This window comes from Podarcis erhardii (genome assembly GCF_964252035.2).
Source record: "Podarcis erhardii genome assembly, chromosome: 13".
Lineage (NCBI taxonomy): Eukaryota > Metazoa > Chordata > Lepidosauria > Squamata > Lacertidae > Podarcis > Podarcis erhardii.
This window is the reverse complement of record NC_138502.1, coordinates 35,565,930-35,587,449: the sequence shown is the minus strand read 5'-3', so window position 1 is coordinate 35,587,449 and position 21,520 is coordinate 35,565,930. Positions and strand designations below refer to the sequence as shown.

The 21,520-nt window shown below is 46.8% G+C and overlaps 1 protein-coding gene across 4 annotated transcripts; it reads right to left on the bottom strand.

Annotated features, from left to right (window-relative positions):
* Nucleotides 1-316: 316 nt before the first annotated feature.
* IRF3 (interferon regulatory factor 3) lies at nt 317-12,515 on the bottom strand. Of its 4 annotated transcripts, none has more exons than XM_081837994.1 (11): nt 12,275-12,515; nt 11,387-11,558; nt 8,417-8,591; nt 8,210-8,307; nt 7,997-8,051; nt 7,237-7,302; nt 6,822-6,932; nt 6,138-6,254; nt 4,452-4,820; nt 3,270-3,388; nt 317-1,463 (listed from the first exon to the last, which is right to left on the bottom strand). In XM_081837994.1, the coding sequence occupies exons 2-11, from the start codon at nt 11,549-11,551 to the stop codon at nt 1,299-1,301; spliced, it is 1,440 nt and encodes a 479-aa protein (XP_081694120.1). In that variant the 5' UTR covers nt 11,552-11,558; nt 12,275-12,515; the 3' UTR covers nt 317-1,298. The 4 variants fall into 4 exon arrangements, with proteins under 4 accessions (XP_081694120.1, XP_081694121.1, XP_081694122.1 ...); XM_081837995.1 differs by having other exon boundaries at nt 6,138-6,248; nt 12,275-12,510; XM_081837996.1 differs by lacking the exon at nt 7,237-7,302 and having other exon boundaries at nt 12,275-12,514.
* Between the last annotated feature and the right edge of the window lie 9,005 nt (nt 12,516-21,520).

Below are 21,520 nucleotides of genomic sequence, written 5' to 3'. Positions count from 1 at the left end.
GCAACCATAATGCAAAGCAATTGGGGGGTTTTGTTGGCTTACAAACGGGTTTGCTCAAACTATGGTTTGGCATAATACCTGCACCCAGCAGCCTTAACTATGGTTTGTTTGGCAGCTCCACCCCAGGCATTAGGCCAGCTATTGAAAAACAAGGCAAAAACAGCAGTAAAACAAGCCACACTTTGAGGAAACCAGTTATTGCTTGTTTGCTTGTCTGTAAAACTACTCTTGTGTTTATTGAACAAACCATGGTTTAGAGGCTTGTGAACACAACCAGAACAAATGACTGCAGACAAGAGGGAAAAGGGAGGGGACATAAGCAGAAGATGATATTTTTAATTAAATCTTGTTCTACTAAAAGTACTCAGATCAATGAGTGTGTGGACTAAGGAGTGCATAACCAATGAAATCATGTAAGGAGAAATGGAGAGAAAGGAATAAGATCAAAGGGGGAAGGAGGAGACTTTAAAATAAGTTTATAGATAGCAAGATGATTAGCAGAGCTGAGGACTAAAATAAGGAAAAAGGCAGGAGACCGATTAGAGTTATATTAGGGCAAACAGGGTGAGAATTGGGAAAAACTTGCTACGGTCTAAGCACCATCAAAAGAAAGGACTGATGCATCTAATAATTTTTAAGAAAAACAGCAAGCCTGCATCAGAATTACTGTGGATTAAAAAGTGAGATAAAAAACACTTAAGATTGCAAACAAGAAGCAGTGAAAAGTAATATTAAATCTTAAGCATAATTGGGACACTCAGAGATGATAAATCCAGTTTTTGCCATTATTATTATTTCTTAAATTTATATACCGGCTTTCACCTAAAGATCACAGGGTGGTTTACAACATAAAAACATGAACTGCATAACATTAATAATAAAGAAAAAACATTTTAAAAGCCAGAGAGTGTTTAACAGCCAAAGACCTAGTTAAAGAGGCGTGTTTTCGCCATGTTCAGCTGCTGATTGTGGTTGTGACGCCTACGACGAAACCAGCGAATGATATGAACAAGAACGGATGAAGCAAAAAACAAACGAAAACCCCCCACAAACTCTTGAATATCCTCTGCATGCAGGGATGCTAATAGAAACCGACAGCGGTTGCCAGCTGTCTCAGTGGAAGGTTTGTGCAAGTGAGCAGAGAACATCTTCACCAAAGGGGCTACCGGCAAGCCCCTTTCTCAGGACTGGCAAAGAGGAGTGTTGATTCTGCTGCGTAAGAGAAACCCCAAAAGCTGTCTGAGGAAGAGGACCCAAATCTGCAGCTATCTCTGAAAGGGGATAAAAGTTTTGCGCGGCTAATTAAACTGCACCTCCATCTTCTCTTGCCATTCTCTCAGTTGGTCCAGAAAGGATCCTTGCAGTGAATCCGATATCCTTAGGTCTGGCTCTGCTCCCTTTAATGATGAGGCCCCGCTGGACTGGCTCAACTCGTAGAGAGCTTCCAGGGTCTTAGGGATGACCTGTAAAAAGGGAAGTGGGGAGAGAACGAGAACAAAACAGTTGCTGCTACTTGTGTTCCGTTCATTTAGTTCTTAGAACTGCCTACCGTGTGTGGCAGGGCAGAGACTATAGCATTTTCCCATTTTATCCCCAGGGCTACATAAAAGGAGGGAGGGCTAGGGTACCTTAGAGGGAACCGCTCTGCCCACTGCAGTGAAAACAGACTTTGGCTACAGAGTTTTGCTGATTAATGGACATACAGTGGTACCTTGGGTTACAGACGCTCTGGGTTACAGACACTGCTCCAGGTTAAGAACTTTGCCCCAGGATAAAAACGGAAATCGCATGCCAGCGGCAGCAGGAGGCCCCATTAGCAAAAGCACGCCTCAGATTAAGAACCGTTTCAGGTTAAGAACGGACCACTTGAACGAATTAAGTTCTTAACCCGAGGTACCACTGTATATATACAGTGGTACCTCGGTTTATGAACTTAATCTGCTCCGTAAGTCCATTCTTAAACCAAAACCATTCTTAAACAAAGACACGCTTTCCCTAATGAGGCCTTCCACCGTTCGGATTCCATTCTTAGACTGAGGTAAAGTTCTGAAACCAAGACACTATTTCCGGTTTTGCAGAGCTTGTGAACCAAATCGTTCTTAAACCGAGGTACCACTGTACATATTTATCAGCTAAAGAAGTACCCACAGTTGATCAGATATCCAATTTTGCAAAAAGGTAAGTCCCTATGAAAGCTATAGATGATGTAAACTATCTGTTGCAGGGATGGGGACCTGTGGTCCTTCGCATGTTTGTTAGGACTCCCAATTCCAGTTCTCCCACACCCCCAAGCTGGTTTGCATGACATCACTGCTTTTACCCTTACCACTGAATAATCTTATTCTCTAGCTTAAGCACAGGGAGTCTGAGGCTTTGATTTTTAAGATACTTACAAGACTTAAAGGACCTGTTACTCAATTCAAGAAATCACGGTCAGTCAATCTTAGTTTTACATAATCCTGCCTGTGTATAAAACAGTTGTAAAGATTTTCTTATGTGCTTTGATTCAAAAACGATGCATGTGTCACCTTAGCCAATATCCTATTTCCCTCTTCTCTCAGTCCTCCAGATGTTGCTGGACTACAGATCCTATCATCCCTGACCACTGGCCTTTGCTGCCTGTGGCTGATGGGGACTGTAGTCAAACAACATCTGGGGGGTCCACAGCTCCCACAGTGAATCCTCAGACAAAGGAACCTTCACTGCTCAAGTCAACATTGATCAAAGTGGTAAAACAGGCTTCCTCAACCTCGGCCCTCCAGATGTTTTGAGACTACAGTTCCCATCATCCCTGGCCACTGGTCCTGCTAGCTAGGGATCATGGGAGTTGTAGGTCAAAAACATCTGGAGGGCAGAGGTTGAGGAAGCCTGTGGTAAAGCTTTTCAAGGTGCGTTAGCAATATCTGCTTTAGTTATCTTTATGCCTGGGTCAAAGTATGATGGGATAGCCTTTTTGTGAGTACCTCAGATCCACACCAGGTTTGGAATAAACAGGAGGAAGATGGTGCAGGAGGACATGTTCCAAGCAATGACTGTGGCAGAATTAATCTCCAGGTCTTCCATCCCAGCTCATAGATGCCCCCTCAATAACAGACTAAAAGTATACCCCACTTTTCAAACCATGCATGAGCAACCCTGGTTGCAGCGAATCAACTGTGTTACATCAGTTGGAGGCAGCACTTGTAGATGTTTGCTTCTGAGCTGCGGAAAAGAGAGCAGCATATTGGATGGTGCTTAAGCAAAGCATGGAAAGGGACAGAAGTACTTACTTCCACCATGAGCAGTTTTTTCTTCCAGGGCCGCCGGGTGTCTGGCCAGTCTTCCCCAAAGCATAACCACAAGGTGTACTTAGGAGATCCCTGTTTGCCTTCCATATATCCAACCAGGTCTGGGGAGGCAGGGAAAGAAAGGGAGGAGAGCATTTCCTTCATATTCTAAAGCCCTATCAGTTCCTCAACTGGTAGCTGCATGCTGATTATTATTTCTGTGGCCTTTAACTCGGCACGAGGGCTGTGGAGGGGTATCACATGTTGCCAAGGTCCACCAAAAAGGCTGCATGTTAGATCGCCCTGGTAAAGATGCTAAAACGGTACAGGGGAGAGGACGGAACCCTGCAGCCCAAGTGCCATGGGGCTGAGGAGCGTTCATCCAGTGCCACTCTCGGAACACAACCTTGAAGGTAAGAACAGAACCAATGTAAAAAGGTAAAGGACCCCTGAATGGTTAAGTCCAGTCAAAAGCGGCTTGCGCAGAGCTACCCGAAGCCCGGGCGCGACTGCTCAGTGCGCCGGGGCTTCGGGATAAGAGGCAGCTCTGCGCAAGCCATGGGAGGGCTCCCGCGGCTTGCACAAAGCTTCCTGAAGCCTGGAGAGCAAGAGGGGTCGGTGCGCACCGACCCCTCTCGCTCTCCAGGCTTCAGCGAAAGCCTGCATTCGCCCCATAGGATGCACACACGTTTCCCCTTCATTTTTGGAGAGGAAAACGTGCATCCTATAGGGCGAAAAATACGGTACCTTCCCGCCGCAGTGGTACCTATTTATCTACTTGTGCTGGTGTGCTTTCTAACTGCTAAGTTGGCAGGAGCTGGGACCGAGCAATGGGAGCTGACCCTGTCACAGGGATCCGAACGGCCGGCCTTCTGACCAGCAGGCCCAAGAGGCTCAGTGGTTTAGACCACTTCGCCACCCGCATCCCAGAACCACTGTAATAAGTTGCTTTTGATGTTTTCCCCACTACATCAGCCCAGGAGGACTAGGAGTCTATGAACATCCAGGGAGCCCCATTTACTTGTATTTCAGTTGGCATGTGAGTTGAGTGCCTGTCCCTCTAGCAGTGGTGGAAAGAGAATCGAAACTTGTTGCAAAAGTTCTCTTAACAGTGAGGGTGAGCCCTTAAGACACGAACCCTTACCCAGGAGCCCTTATGGGACAGGCAACATAGCCCTTGCATACCTTGCACAAACTGCTGCAGGCTGTAAATGGGACCCAACTGTTCCTTCGGTAGAACCCCGTGAGGCGTCTTGTCTTCGGGCATCTCTGACTGGCTCCAGGACACATGGCAATGGCCTTGGCGCATGCCACACAGAGTCATACCCTCGATACGGAGAAGCACCCCCGGAGCCACGCCTCGCAGAAGGCGCTGAGTGTAGGTCACTTGCAGACTGTCGTTCAAGCAGACTGGGTCAGGCAGGACGACGTCTGCCAAATCGGGGTAGCGGCCCTGGGAGCCTGGAGGCACGAAGCACAGGCCTCGCACATTCTTGAACACGTCAGCGAGGACCAGCCGACCCCGATAGTAGACTCGGACTTCGAAATCTGACCCTGAGGAAGAGAGAGGGATAGTTTGGGGAAGCCAGGTGCAAAACACCACCCACTCTTCCTGTCTCCCAGCGGCAGGAGACACAGCCTTTGCTGTTTCCCCAGGAGGAGAGCAACTAATTGCAGCAGCCAGTATCAATCTGGAATGACCGCTGAAAACAGAGAGCAGCAAATTGCCGCTTAATTGCCAAACCTCTTCCAGAGAAACCACCCATTCAATGTAACAGCACAGTCTTATATGTAAGTCCTCCAAAGTACAGTGGTACCTCTGGTTGAGCAGAACGCAACCCACGTCTGTGTATGTGTGGGTCGCAATTCGCCACTTCTGCTCATGTGCGTGACGTCATTTTGAGCGTCTGCGCAAGCGCGAGCGGCGAAACCCGGAAGTAACCCTTTCTGGTACTTCCGGGTCGCCGCAGGATGCAACCTGAAAAAATTTAACCTGAAGCGAACGTGACAAGAGGTATGAGTGTATGTGACACTGCATTCACTCCCAGCTATGTGCAATAGGGACTGCAGACTATCTTCCCCAACCGATATTGTTCATTCATTATTGCATTTATATCCCACCTTTCCTCTAAGGAGCACAAGGTGGTCTAAATAGCTCCCCACTCCTAAAATCCTTACAAGAGCCCTGTGAGGTTGGGCACTTCTGCCCCAGGAAGGTCACTTTGGTGATGCCAACACAGCAAAAACAACATGGGAGGGAAAGGTTTTGGGTTATAAGCTCAACCTGATTGGCGAAATATACGAGCGCTAAGGGTTTCCTTCATCGGGGGAGAGATCATGAGCGAGACGGATGATGGCTGGTGGGTCAGCTCCAGCTCCCAAGCTATTTTCACTGGGCTAAATATATACAGTGGTACCTTGGGTTACATACGCTTCAGGTTACAGACTCTGCTAACTCAGAAATAGTACCTTGCGTTAAGAACTTTGCTTCAGGATGAGAACAGAAATCGTGCTCCTGCGGCGTGGCAGCAGCGGGAGGCCCCATTAGCTAAAGTGGTGCTTCAGGTTAAGAACAGTTTCAGGTTAAGTACGGACCTCTGGAACGAATTAAGTACTTAACTCGTGGTACCACTATATTAAACAACAAGCCAATCGATTTTATTTTCACAACTTGTCAGATGGTTCCCCCTGCCTGCCAATCATCTGATGTCAAAGTTGGCCTAGGAGGGTGGGTGGGTGGGTGGGAATAAAGATCTGGCCCACCGAGCCAAAGGAGTTCTCCACCTGCTACTTTACACTTTGATTTCTGCTACTTAAAAGCACAGCAGCACCAAGGGGACCAGATACTTCTTTTAGATTCAAGGAGCTCACCGAAAGTATCGTTACTCAAGAGGTTCTGCAGGGGAGATGCTACAGTTGTGGGTGGAACTAGATTCAACTCGGATGGGGGCAGGCCTCCACAGAAAGCGGGATTCTCTGCTCCTAGTGCTAAACATGGTTGAAGAGAAAAAGACAAAGCAAGCACTTGATACCCAACACAGACACAAAAAACAGAATCGAGAGAGAGGTAAAAAAAAGCTAAAGGACCCCTGGACGGTTAAGTCCAGTCACGGGCGACTGGGGTTGCGGCGCTCATCTCGCTTTATTGGTCGAGGGAGCCGGCGTACAGCTTCCGGGTCATGTGGCCAGCATGACTAAGCTGCTTCTGGCGAACCAGAGCAGCGCACGGAAACGCCGTTTACCTTCCCGCCAGAGTGGTACCTATTTATCTACTTGCACTGGCATGCTTTTTAACTGCTAGGTTGGCAGAGAGAGGGAGCCTGACAACGCCGCAATTCCCGCCACTTTCAGAACAAAAATCTACTAGATTGTTCCTAAGGAGATGGGAACTGTTTTTTGTTGCTGTTCAGCAACTGGGAGTCGGAAAGCCTTGCCGATCTACCACAAAGCACACAGAAGATCTACCTTTGTTTCCTCCCACACTAGATGAAAGGGATAATGGTTGCAATCTTGGCTTGGCCCTGACAATATTTCCTCTAGATCCAAGAAGCTCACCAAACGTAGCAGCTCCCAGCATCTGATCCAGCTGTGGCTCTGCGATTACAGGTAGATTCGTATCCACGCTGAATGGGGACAGGCCTCCAATGCAAGCTAGATTCTCTGCTCCTGGCAGCAAAAACAACGTATTTCAGAAGAACAACAAAAAAAGAAAATGATACTCGGCAGGCGCACACAGAAAGAGGTGGATCTAGAATGAGCGCCTGAGAATGCCAAAATTCTGGGATTTCTGGCGCGTTAGGAATGCCTAGTGCATTAGGGCAGAAGCTGCTAATGGTCAAAGGTTCTTTGGTTGTGGTTTTGGAGGGAATGGGGCAATATAGGGCTGGAATGCAGGACTCCTCTTTCCAGATCTGGAAAGAAAACAGATTCTAGGGGTGGGGTGGGAGGTGGAAAAGAGAATTTCATTCACCAGCAGCACTCTCACAACTTTCTTCTCTATATCCCGTCTGATACATGGAGCACAGGCTCGGGACAGCTGAATCAAAAAGAAAAAATACATATGCACAAAACTATGCAGTGAAAACCGATTAAAATGGTATGTGAAACCCCTAATTACTTGACTAAAGAGTGGGGAACCTGTGGCCTTCTAGCAGTTGTTGGACTCCAGTTCCCACCAGCCCCTGCCAGCACGGCAATAGCTAAGCATGATGGGTGTTTGAGTCTAACTAGCTAAGCATGATGGGTGTTATAATCTAGCAACCTTTGGAGGGGGGGGGTACAGTTTACCATTCCCAGCTCCATCCCAGTGCTGACTCAAAAAGATGAAGTGTAACGCTGCTCAGCAGAAAGATGGAATACAATCTTACATGTTCTCTCTAATGATGGGGCTGTGTCAAAAGTTAATACGAGAGCAGCTGCAGAAGAAGGGTGCCAGGGTGTTTTTTTTGGAGTGGGGGCGACAGACTATTTCCATGATGCATATGGTCACCAGCCCCCAAGATTCTCTGTTCAGATGTCTCCAAGAAAAGTGAGCATCTATATATAAAATAAGCAAAACTAAGTAAACTAAGCTTGGTGGCCTGAGTGTTGAACGTGCCTTGATTTAGAATTTTCCCTTCATTTCTTCTCCATGTTTTTATTATATTTATTCGTTTATTTGATGCATTTATACCTCACCTATTTCCTGCAGCATCCGAACCAATCCCTTTCCAGTATCCTGGATCACTCACCTTCTGTGGGGCTGCAATATTCCAGGGAACTCAGCATGCTCTCCAGGGTATCGCCCTGAAGGACAGGATAGAGAAGGTTCACAGACTGTTTATTCCTCTTTCCCTGTCCTCCTCCCACTGGCGTCTCCCCTACAGGCTGCTCTGCTTCTTCTTTCCACTTCCCCATCCCATGGCTGCAGGGACTGGGACAGGGAGGAAAGTAGAAGCACTGACCTGAGAAGAGGAAGAACTGTCTCTGCACAGTCCCATGCTCCCAGACAGGGTAGGCGAAACATCACCGACTGCTGCCCCCTGGGCAGAGTCATTCAGATCTACAAGATTACAAACAGAGGAGATTCTCGGTCTGATCCTTGGCTCCTCCTCGCATCTTTTGCCTAGTGGTCCCCATCGGAAGCCCTCTGTTCTGTCCGATCTACTTACTTGGGACATGCAGAATTTCAAACACCTTGTGGGGGTCTTCGGAGTCTGTGCTGTTATCCTGAAACATGCGGATCCCCTCCTTCCGGTTCAGGGCTGAGCGGAAGTTCCTTTTCCACTCGGAGGGTGTCCGCTGGTCAAAGCCTGGGCGATGGCGGCCTCTAGCAATGGCCCAGTCCTGGAATGAAAGCAGTTAGGTAGGGAGATTTCATAGGGATGTGGGTGGCGCTGTGGGTTAAACCACAGAGCCTAGGACCTGCCGATCAGAAGGTCGGCGGTTCGAATCCCTGCAATGGGTGAGCTCCCATTGCTCGGTCCCTGCTCCTGCCAACCTAGCAGTTCAAAAGCATGCCAGTGCAAGTAGATAAATAGGTACTGCTCCGGCGGGAAGGAAACAGCATTTCCGTGGGCTGCTGTGGTTCGCCAGAAGTGGCTTAGTCATGCTGGCCACATGATCCGGAAGCTGTACGCCGGCTCCCTCTGCCAACAAAGCGAAATGAGCGCCGCAACCCCAGAGTCGGTCACGACTGGACCTAATGGTCAGGGGTCCCTTTACCTTTACGGAGATTTCATACCCCCACACAGCAGACTTCTAAGCCCAGCTATAGCACCCTGCTCACCCATAAAGACAGTCTATCTGAAAGGCTCACGGTTCAACCCTTGTATCATCTTGACAGATGGATTTAGGTCAGCTGCCCCCAGGACTCTCCGACCTGCCACAAAACTGGAGGTCCCTCCAGATTTTACTGCTCATTCTGAGTGATTTGTGCTCAGGATGTGGCCCAGGGAAGTCACACACTGCTTCGTTTCCAATCAGTGGTTATCCCGTAATTTCCTGCTGAAATCCCGTAACCTTTTACACCACAAATTATTATTATTATTATTTATTGAATTTATATACCACCTTTTACCGGGGGGTATCAAGGCGCTTCACAGAATAAAATCAAGATATAAAACCACAAAATACCTAATAAAAACAGCAATAGTGCCCCCACCAGTTTTGTTTTGCTTTTTAAATCAGATCAACCAAAGGTCTGGTTAAAATTAAATGTTTGTGCTTGATGCCTAAAGGTATATAATGAAGGCACCAGGCGAACTTCCCTGGGGAGAGCATTCCACAGAGGGGGAGCCACTGCAGAGAAGGCCCCGTTCTCGTGTTGCCACCCTCCGGACCTCTCAGGGAGGGGGCCCACGAAGGAGGGCCACAGAAGATGATCTCAGGGTCTGGGTAGGTTCATATGGAAAGAGGCGGTCCTTGAGGCATTGCAGTCCTGAGCCATTTAAGGCTTTATAGGTTAAAAGCAGCACTTTGAATTGGGCCTGGAAACTACCGTATTTTTCACTGCATAGGATGCACTTTTTCCCTCTTAAAAACTAAGCCTGTCCGCTGCTCTTTGGGGCTGGGGGGGGGGAATAATATTTTTTTTCTTGATTTCCCCCTCTAAAAACTAGGTGCGTCTTGTGGTCCAGTGCGTCCTACAGAGCGAAAAACACGGTAATTGATAGCCAGTGTAGTCGGACCAGGATCAGTGTAATATGCTCAAACCATCTTGCTCCAGGGAGCAACCTGAATTCTGCACTAGTTTCTGAACCATCTTCAGAGGCAGCCCCACGTATAACGCATTGCAGTAATCTAGCCCTGAGGTTACCAGAGCCTAGACAACAGTAGTTAGGCTATCCCTGTCCAGATAGGGGCGTAGCTGGGCCACCAGCCGAAGCTGACGGAAGGCACTCCGGGCTACTGAGGCCACCTGAGACTCAAGTGACAGCAAAGCACCCAGGAGTACCCCCAAGCTATGAACCTGCTCCTTCAGAGGAAACGTAACCCCAGCAAATGCCTCAGTGCTGTGTTCAGTTCTGAGTGCCGCAATTTAAGAAGGATATTGATAAGCTGGAATGTGTGCAGAGGAGGGTGACCAATGTGATAAAGCGTCTGGAAAGCATAAGCATGACCCAATCACCAAATATTTTGAAAGTGAATCTTGGGTGGGATGCGAATGCCCCGTGGGATCCAGTATCCTATCTCTGTTTGTGGACGGTGCAAAGCAGAGGGGAAGCCAACGCAAGATCATTGGGGAAGGAAGGGCAGAGACCTTTGATCTGCTGCTTTGTTCAGTAAATAATAATACAGTGGTACCTTGCAAGACGAAATTAATTCGTCCTGCGAGTTTTTTCGTCTTGCGAATTTTTCGTCTTGCGAAGCACGGATTTTGGAAAAGCTTCAAAAATCACCAAAGTCTTCAAAAACCTCAAAAAAGGCTACCACACCGCGTGCTATGAGTTGCTCCTCGAAGTCAAGTCACAACTGCACCCCCTGAATGCACCCTGGGTATTAACGGTTTTAAGACAAAGGAAACAAACTTGCAAGACGTTTTCGTCTTGCGAAGCAAGCCCATAGGGAAGCAACTCAAAAAACGAAAAACTCTTTCGTCTTGCGAGTTTTTCATCTTATGAGGCATTCGTCTTGCAAGGTACCACTGTACAGTGGTACCTCGGGTTAAGAACTTCGTTCTGGAGGTCCGTTCTTAACCTGAAACTGTTCTTAACCTGAGGTACCACTTTAGCTAATGGGGCCTCCCGCTGCCGCTGTGCCGCCAGAGCACAATTTCTGTTCTCATCCTGAAGCAAAGTTCTTAACCTGAGGTACTATTTCTGGGTTAGCGTAGTCTGTAACCTGAAGCGCCTGTAACCCGAGGTACCACTGTAATTTGTTTTGGTCTCCCTTGAACCCCATTCATCCCGCCCACCTCCCACAGCTATTCCAGAACGTTACAGTTAAAACACGAAGGAAACCTCTTCCTCAGCTTTCCCCAAGCTGACGCCCTGAAGACATTTTGAACTACAACTCCCAGCAGCCCAACCAGCATGGCTTGGGATGATGGGAGTTGTAGTTCAAAACAGCTGAAAGGCATCAGGTTGAGGAAGATGGGATGCGATGTGGGACACACACCAAAGGAAACACTACAAGATTACCTCAAAGAGCTGGAAATCCTCGTCGCAAATATTCTGCCGTGAGCCGTGTTTCCACGGCACTCGGAACAGGGTCCGTTCTGGGTTCAGCCATGACAGCCCCGGGTACCGCCGGGCGTCCAACTGTTCAATTAGCCAGGGCACGATGAGAGGTCTTTGAGTACCCATGGGGGAACTGTGGGAGCAGGAGAGTAAAGGGGAGGATGTCACAATGAAACCTGATGGGGAGAGAGAAGGGAGTGGCAGGATAATGAGTCACTGCAACACAGCTGCAAGGCTGTAGGGAGAGAAAAGCTCTGTGTGTGTGTGTGTGTGTGTGTGTGTGTGTGTGTGTGAGAGAGAGAGAGAGAGAGAGAGAGAGAGAGAGAGAAATTGTATGCTTTAGCATGGGACCCCAAACTCTAGTTTGCAGACCACCATGAGCTTCATTGAAGTGGTGGTGCCTGCAAAAACACAATTAAAAACCACACAGCCCCTGGCACTGCATACGACTGGCTACAACAGGCAGAGAAATCATTAAGTCGCCCGCCAAGTCCCTCAGCCATGTTCAAGCGGTCAGGTGGGGAGTTTGGGGACGTGGGTGGCGCTGTGGGTTAAACCACAGAGCCTAGGGCTTGCCGATCAGAAGGTCGGTGGTTCGAATCCCCATGACGGGGTGAGCTCTCGTTGCTCGGTCCCTGCTCCTGCCAACCTAGCATTTCGGAAGCACGTCAAAGTGCAAGTAAACGCGCCTCAACGGGGCTTGAGCTGCCGTTTCGGGATCCCTGCGAAACGGGGTTTGCAGCAAGGCCAGCTTGAAAAGTCTCCCGCTTGGGATCTGGAATGCGGAAGTCCAGGAAGGATCTCCTTTCGGAGGGAGCCCCTCGTTGCCCCCCGCAACCAAGCACCCACCTGTTAGGATCGCTTTTGTTCCGAGACCCCTGTCCAGACTACTTCTTCCTCTCCGGCGAGCCGCAAAACGAAGCTTCTTCGCCCTTCTGCGCGGCGCCACGTGATTCGGAAAGTAGCTTTCGGTTTTCAGTCCCGAGAGCCATTTTCGCCTGATTCCCCTCCTCCCTCGGCGGCGCGCAGAAAAGAGGGGATTTTCTTGTGGGGTTCCTGCGTTTTCGATTCGTTCGTTTCAAAAGAGAGAAAACGCCTTCAGGTGCAGGATAAGTTTTAATAGGAGATGATTTATTAATTGCAGTCTATCCCTCCAGGCTCACACGTGTGTGACAAGTTGTGCAGAGTTCCAAAGTCCTACCCCTGACAACAAAATTAAAAGCACAGGAATTAGGTTTTTGATCAAGTCCAGAAGTAAACTGGCTTCCTCCTCCTCCTCACCCCACTTCAGAAAGACTCAGGCAACAACTTCAAAAATTCTCTACAAAACACAAAATCTGTATTCCTACACAGTACTGAGCCCATAACCTTTGTGGGATGGGTTTTAATGGGCAGGAGAGGATATATTAATTGCAATATATCCCTCCAACCCATTAAAACCCATCCTGCTTCAGGAATTGAGATGGTTTTGGTTGTCAGTATGTTCTCCCCCCTTTTTTTGTAAGCTATGGATGCGTTCCTCTGCTGCATTGTGTGTGTGTGTGTGGGCATTATTTATCAGAAATATAGGTCCCAGAGCAGCTTGCAAATATCTGTGATTTACCTCTCTCAGGTATGAGAATATTCCTGGTGTAAGAGTATCACTGGTTGGAGAACATCTGTATATACTGGTGTCCAACTACCTTCATCTAAAAGGAAAGGTTTGAGACAGATGATACTTACAAGACTTCCTTCAAACCAGAAGGCAACTTATTTTGTTTATTTATTAAAATTATTTTTATTTCACCTTTCAGCCAGAAAAGGCTCCCAGTGACTAACCACTAAAAAAAGAACAGCCCCTGTCCTTGAGCTTATAATTTTTAAAAGTCTTGACACAAAAGGAAAATGGATTGGGAGAGAGGAGGAAATAAGCGAACTTGGGTTCATGTTCTTTCTGTTACAAGTGGTTTTAATGACCACCTTCTGGTTTGTATGTGTGTACATATGTGTCTATGTCTATGCATTTTGCATTAGGTGCTTGCTTTACTACAATTTGTGTTAATTACTAGAGTTTTTATTCTTCTGGTCTCTAACTATTTAGTCTCTGAGTAGGAGGACAGCTGCACAGGGGAACAATCACCTTGGACACCACTTGGTGGAAAGGTAAGATACATATCTCACAAAACAAATCCACCATATCTCTAGTTGACACATGGCTAAATTACTATACATGGACAATACCTTGCCACGTAGTACATAGCTTGTCATATTCCATCCTGCAGCTGCTGAAATACATTTCTGGAGGAACTTCAAATGGAAATTCCAGGATGAAACTGCAAAATTACAACTCCAGCTTCTCAATAAGTTGAATAATTTAGATCTGAATACAGACAGCGGTTTCTTGTTCCACTGAATTTACTCAGCAGCGCTGATTGTTTTAACACCAATTCCTGTTTTGAAATGTCGTGTTCGTTTTGCATACATTTAAGCTCTGAATTGTCAATGGCAATACACTTTATTGACATTTGTAAAGTAGTTTATGACATAAGAGTTTTGTTGAGGCTTTAAGGATCTGCAAGACTTGGGTTGATTTTTGCAATAATATGTTTAACCTAAAGAGCAAACGCCGAGGTTTATTAAATCAACAGATTATTGAAGTGATCTCATCTGGAATACTGCCTTCAATTCTGAGTGCAACACTTTAAGGTTGTAGACAACTTAAGAGAATGTGGTCGGAAGCACACAACACACAGTTAGGAAAGGGTGAATAAAAACTGGGTACATTTGGTCTGGAGCAGAGAATGGCTGTCACATAGAATAAGTCAAACCTGTACTCTGCCGACCCAGAGTTAGGAGCACTTACTCTAATGGGCTTAAATTACAGGAGGGTAGATTTTGGCTGACCCTTTGGGAAAACTGATTGTGCACATCATAGGTCGAGTCTGCTATGTTCAGCAAGGTTCCCCTTTACAGACATTCCTCGCCCCCACCCACAGGGCAGTGGGAGATGCAACAGCAGGGGTCAGGGGCAGGGATGCACCCCAAATCTCTCCCTCAATGTGATTGCGCGGAAGACACTAAGGGGGAAAGGCTTCAGACTCTTAGGAAAGAACATGGGAAGCTGCCTTGTACCTAAGTCAGATCATCAGTCCATCTAGCTTAGTATGGTTGATACTGACAGGGAGTAGCTTCTCCAGGATTTAAGACAGGGCTCTCTTCCAACCTCACAGGGACCTTCTGTATGTATATCAAGCAGCTGCTCTACCACTGAGCCACAGCTCTCCTCAAACTTTTAAATGTTGGAGGGTATGTAGAAACATTTGCTCTCTGCACAAAGCAGTAAGAGCAAGAACTGCAATAAGCTCTGTTCAGTTTTCTGGGAACCTTAACTTCCATGAGATCTCTTTAATTCTATGGATTCTTCTTCGCTGTTGTTTTGCCATGCCCTGTCATTCTAATGAAATTAGAATTTCCTCCTTCAAGCCTGCTGACAATACACGAAAGTGCCCGGCTGGGTCATTGTGCTGACAGAGCAGGAAGCTGTTTGCCCTTGCTCCACTCTGTGCCTTGTTTTCAGAGAAAGGCAAAAATTTGTTCTTTTAAAATGGACGATGTTGGGAGGGGACAGTTTGAATAGCCAGAAGAAGGGCCACAATTTGCTTTGTGAGATTTCACAGTAAAGCAGAAAGCTGGCACCAGAAACCAGAAGCAGTTTTGATCCAGTGACCTCTGGGTTGGGAGAATAACACAGTTGTACTGTCTCACTCTTGGCAGAGTAGTAGTTCAGCTTCTTTCTTGATGGAGCTGTTGCCCTGGGCACTCCCAGGGCACAAGCAATGACCCAGAGAAGCAGGTTGCTGTCAGCAGCACAGTAGCTAGTATTATGGTATTTGTTTTCAGAGCAGAAACCCTGTTGTTGTTTTTGTCCTGTTGTCAGGGGTAGGGGGGCTGATCAGCCCTTGATTCTAAGAGGGCAGGAATCTCTTATGGGAAGCGGAATCCTTTAGCCTTACCCACCTTTTGCCTAAAAAACAAACAAAAACAAACAGAGCCCGTGTGGTGTAAAGTGTCAATCTAGGCTAGGGTTTGAGAGACTGGGGTTCAAATCCCTGTTCAGCCATGACCTTGGGCCAATCACAGAACTCAGCATAACCAACTTTGCAGGGTTTTTGTGAGGAATAGATTGAAAAAGGGAGAAAACATGTGTGCTACTTTGAGCTCCTTAGAGGAAAGTTGGTATATAAATGTAAGACAATAAATAAATTAAATTACAAAGAACACTAAGCTCGTATGAACAGAAGCAAAATACACATCCTACTAATAAATAAGTTTTTGGCTGGATTGCAGATAAGCATTTTATGGAGATGTGTTTCAGAGGAAATATATTTTTATCCCACTAGAGCCAAAATATTGTGGGTACGCCCACATTACACGCACTCTGTGTGTGTGTGCGTGCGTGCATGTCTTGAAAACAGTTCAAAATTGGAACTGAGAACAGAGGGAACTGCTTCTGTAAAACACATAAAGGAGAGGAAGTAGTAGCCATAGGAGAAGACGTCCCCAAACACCCACCCTTGAAATCTCAGCAGCAGATACAACCTACGCATTTCCAAGCTTTTCTCTACTGTCATGAGGTCTAGAAACTGCCTTAAATGAAAAGTTACATTCTTTGTTTTCTGATACCTGTTGAAGGTGCAAAGACTAAACACAGTGCTGAGTGAATAGCCATTACGATGGGGAACACATGTAGGGATCTAAGCATATTACTTTTAGTGGCAGGTAAAACCACACTAGCCAAATCCCTTCCTGCCGTACAGCTGTTAAAAACCCAGGAACACACCTTAAGGCTACAGTGATATCATGCACACTTATTTGAGAGTAAACAACATTAAAGCCACTGAATCTAGTGCAGTAGATAGCATGTGAGACTAGAACTGGGAAGGCCCAGGTACAAATCCCTGTTTAGCAATGAAGCTCACTGGGTGATCCTGGGCCATGCACTGTATCTTGGCGTAACCTACACCATAGGTTTGTTTTGTGAGTATATGGTGGGAATAACCATGTGTATTGCCTTGAACTCCTTAAGAGGGGATGGAATACAGTAGTACCTCAGGTTAAGAACTTAATTTGTTCCGGAAGTCCGTTCTTAACCTGAAACTGTTCTTAACCTGGGGCACACTTTCGCTAATGGGGCCTCCTGCTGCTGCCACGCTGCCGGAGCACGATTTCTGTTCTCATCCTGAAGCAAAGTTCTTAACCCAAGGTACTATTTCTGGGTTAGCAGAGTCTGTAACCTGAAGCGTATGTAACCCAAGGTACCACTGTATAAATGTAAATGTAAGGAATAATAGTATAACACACACAGGACTGTATTCAAAACAAAACAAATTCCTTCCAGTAGCACCTTAAAGACCAACTAAGTCAGTTCTTGGTATGAGCTTTCGTGTGCATGCACACTTCTTCAGATACACACTGTGTATCTGAAGAAGTGTGCATGCACACGAAAGCTCATACCAAGAACTGACTTAGTTGGTCTTTAAGGTGCTACTGGAAGGAATTTGTTTTGTTTTGACTATGGCAGACCAACACGGCTACCTATCTGTAACAGGACTGTATTGTACGACTGGGAAACCTAGGTCTGTTTGGAGACTGGGGATGGAAGAAGCACAAAATGATTTGACATAGCAGATGCCTTCCTTCTCCAGGAAATACTTCTATTATTTGTTTTTATGTGTAAAAACAGTATGTTGATGCTAAAGATGTTTCACAACCACAAATATTTCTTTTGACGTTACCAAGATGTAACACCAGAGGGTGCTAATGTCCAACATTTGCTGATGGCATCATATGTTTTGTATTATTGATTGTAAATTGTTGGGTGGTTTAATTTCTTTAAGCAAAAAAACCCAAGATGGATCCAGTACACAACTGGCTAGAGAATCTTCCTAACAGTCTTTTTCCATTTGTGATTCCAGGCGTCTATGCTTTCATGTCAAGAGGCACTGAAGTGGATTTGGAAACACTTGCACAGTAAAACTAAACTGGAACTCAGGGTCAACCTAGTTATAGCTTGGCTCCAGATCTGTGCTTCTAAGTGCAAGTTTTACTGAACACAAATTGTTACTGTAGAGTCCCAAATTCAGACCCTAATGAGGAAACCTAACATAGAAGGCTTGTTTCAAGCCTAATAATGGGTGTGTGATGTGGTCATTTACAGGGGAGGAGGCATAGATAGGAAGAGGTTAATAATCTCCATGTACTGAGATTCCTGGAATATGCCCCCTACTTACCATAATTAGAGTGGTTTTTTCTTTTCTTTTGGAGCCAACCTTCTACTGAAGTCTTGTTCTCTGCAGTAGGATAAGACAGCCAGTTCAATTCACGGTTGCTCACATGAGTGTTTACAGCCCTAAATGACTTAGACCACATATATCTGGAAGACTGCTTCCCTAAAGAACCTCTTCAGTGATAAGATTGGCAGATGGGACCCTCTTGGTAGTTCCACTGCCCTAGGACTTTTTTGGGGGTGGGTGGGTAACCCAGAAGATGGTTCTGCTTCAGTTCCTAAGTTGTAAAATTCCTTCCCTACAGAGGTACATCTGGCACATTTATGAATAGCTTTCCTCATATGCTAAAGAACTGCCTCTTAACTCTGACCTTTGAGATATATTGATAGGACCCTCCTCTTATTTCTCTGCTGTGAACTGTTTTAACTGATTTTAATATGGTTTTATTATATTATTGTAAACCCACTCTGGAACCCTTATGGTGAAGAATCCCCTATGAGGAAAGTTGGCAGCATTTGGGGCTTTATAGTTCATAGAAATTTATGAATTGATGCATGGCATGGAAAAAGCAGGTGGAGAAAAAACTTTTTCTTCCTCTCTCATAATACTAGAACTCACGGACATCCAAGGAGGCTGAACGTTGGAAGATTCGTGACGGATAAAAGAAAGTACTTCTTCATGCAGCAAATACCGTATTTTTTGCTGTATAAGACTCACTTTTTCCCTCCTAAAAAGTAAGGGGAAATGTGTGTGCATCTTACGGAGCGAATGCAGGCTGCGCAGCTATCACAGAAGCCAGAACAGCAAGAGGGATTGCTGCTTTCACTGCGCAGCAATCCCTCTTGCTGTTCTGGCTTCTGAGATTCAAAATATTTTTTTTCTTGTTTTCCTCCTCCAAAAACTAGGTGCGTCTTGTGGTCTGGTGCGTCTTATAGAGCAAAAAATACGGCAATTAAATGATGCAGCTTGCTCCCACAGCAGACAGTGATGGCTACCAACTTGGATGGCTTTAAAAGAGGGCTAGACAAACTCATGGAGGAAAAGACTCTCAATAAATAGTTGTTAGTCATGATGGCTCTGCTCTGCCTCCAAGGTCAGTGGCAGTACTCCTCTGAACAGCAGTTGCTGGAAACCACTGGAGGGGAGTGTATTCCTGTGCTTGGGTCCTACTCACTGGTTTCCCACAGGCAGTGAGAACAGGATGCTGGACTAGATGGGTCATTGGCCTGATTCAGCAGGACTCTTCTTATGTTCTTAAGAGTGAGTAAGAGGAAATGGAATAAATAAATAAATACACCCCTTCTTGCTTAGATAAGCCATTGGCCCGATTATTTCGTTGCTATTGGATTGGTAGCTCTGGTCTTAGTAGTTTAGCCAATGATTTCCCCTGCACTTTCTTGTACATCTTTTGTACATTTTTAATTATATTGTAATTTTATGTTTTGTTGTTTTTAGTTGCCTCAGACACCTAGTGTAGAAAGACCTTTAAACACATTAATAATTAAACTATGTGGAGCAGTAATGCTTTCAAGAGATATTGATAGGACAGGGAAAGGGGAGATAAAAGATTTGCAAACTCCATATATTGGAACACTGGTGACAGACAGGAAGTTCAACACTAAATTAAAAATAAATTGCAAAAGACATCCCAACTGTATTGAAAAGACATGATTCGTTTAATATTAAAGAATTGTAGAACTAGAGGTTCACTTTTCTGGGCTTGTCCTGCCCGCTTTTCTTGCTCTGTGGTTCCTCCTTCCCCAGCAAAACTATGATCCCACAAATAAGAAGGGGCAGTCTGGGTGGTAGAAGGTGGGCTGCAACTCTCCCTTTTCTTTATTAACTTACTTACAACTGGTTTTCCCACAATGGAACTCACCCCTCTGGCCAATGTTGGGGTGGTGCCTAGCCCCTTCTACCCACCCTGTCTCCCAGGGTGCTTGCCCACAAAGGAATACAGTATGCCCTCACTAATTCATTGCAATGCAAAATTACATCGGGTGATTGTCAGGTGGCTATGCTCACCTACCTATCAAAGTTTGCCCCTAGGTGTCGGGGGGGGGGGGATATATTTACCAAGCAGGGAAAGCAGCATATCTCTGCCAGCCCCATACCTGATGTTGGGCCATAGGCTCCTCACCTCTGCTCTAAAAGGATTTCAGGAGTGTGAAAGCCCTCAGGCTCAGACTATGGAGAGTCAGAGCAGACAACACAGGGGCCCACTGACGACGACATCGACATCATCATCATCTTATTTATACCCAGCCACTCTGGGCGGCTTATAGCATATCTAAAAACGTAATACAAACATCAAGCCTTAAAAACCTCCCTATACAGGGCTGCCTTAGGATGTCTTCTGAAGGTTGTATGGTTACTTATTTCCTTGACATCTGATGGGAGGGCATTCCACAGGAAAGGAGCCACTACCAAGAAGGCCCTCTGCCTGATTCCCCGTAACTTCACTTCTTGCAGGGAGGGAACCACCAGAAGATGCTTGGAGCTGGACCTCAAGTGTCTGGGCTGAATGATAGGAGTGGAGACGCTCCTTCAGGTATCTTTCTTCTTTGGCGATCACTCGTAGCCAAGTACGATTGTCTTCCATAAACATGGTATAATGTGCGTTGGTCAGCATGCACTGATCTACACACATAAAACCAATTCATGCACAGGCGTCTTCCGTCTTGTCAATTCAAGAATACTGGGCTGAGGACATGTGCCAGCCTTGAGAAATACAGGCTGCACTGGCAACATTTCTTGCGTTTCCAGAAAGCTGCACAACAGGCAGGCATTCAACAGGTGCAGACTTTCCTATTGCTTACTTCTTAACGTTTTGGCATTTTGTACCCCCCTGCTCAGCGCGTTCCCAGGGCAACTTACTGAGCAAGTCCAGAATAAAATGACCTAGTCAAACATAGCCTTTCTTCTCTTCTCTTCTCTCTCCCCTGCTTTTAAAAGCCCTGGGCAGACAGCAGCAACTCAAGACGACAGGCGGCCATTTCAACAGGTATAGCATGTCCCGCAAAGTAACACCTGCTGGAAATTCATCTCCGACCTTCTTCTTCAGGGGAGGAAAGTGAGAAAGGTAGAGATCGATGTCGTGAAGGCCGCCAGGGGAAAGAGGCGCGGTGGTGGTGGTAGGAAGCAGAGAGCAGACCATTATTTCAAAAACGTTGCCACCACAGAGAAACAAACGCCCGACTCCGCCTGAGGGTGTGTTTGGCCGTATTTCACCTTTTACAGCCTAGCGCCCTAGGCATGTTTTACTCGGGAGTAAGCCCGCACTGCGCACATTGGGCGGCGGCGGCGGAGGCTCGGAACGACCACAGACCCGACCTTTTGACAGGCGCTACATCCTACAGGCCATTTCTCCTCAGGAGCCATGAGTCCCGCGCAGCTTACTTGGCGGCGGGAAAGAGGAAGAAGATACGACTCAATAAACTCCTGACGACATGGAATTAAGATTTAATTCTCCAAAGAGCTCGGCTGTGGTGGGGAACCATAAGGAGATGGGGGGGGGGGGAGAGAGACACCACCGTCATCCCCGCCGCCGCCGCCACCCCCACATAAGCTTCTGACAGACATTAGCCTCCTTTTCGGGTTATTCCTCCCTCTCGCGACTCGCCGCCCGCCCGCCTTTTTTTTCTCTGTGTTCGCTTAGTCTGGCCGTTGCTTCAGGCCCCTCACGCACGCGCCGCAACCCCGCGCGCCATTCCCTCGCCGCCCCCGCCCCCCCCCACGGTTGGCTGGTGCGCGCGCGCGCGGGCGCGTCGAGGGCGGAGGCGCGTGAGGGAGCGACTGACTGACTGGGCTGGCTGGCTGGCTGGCCGCG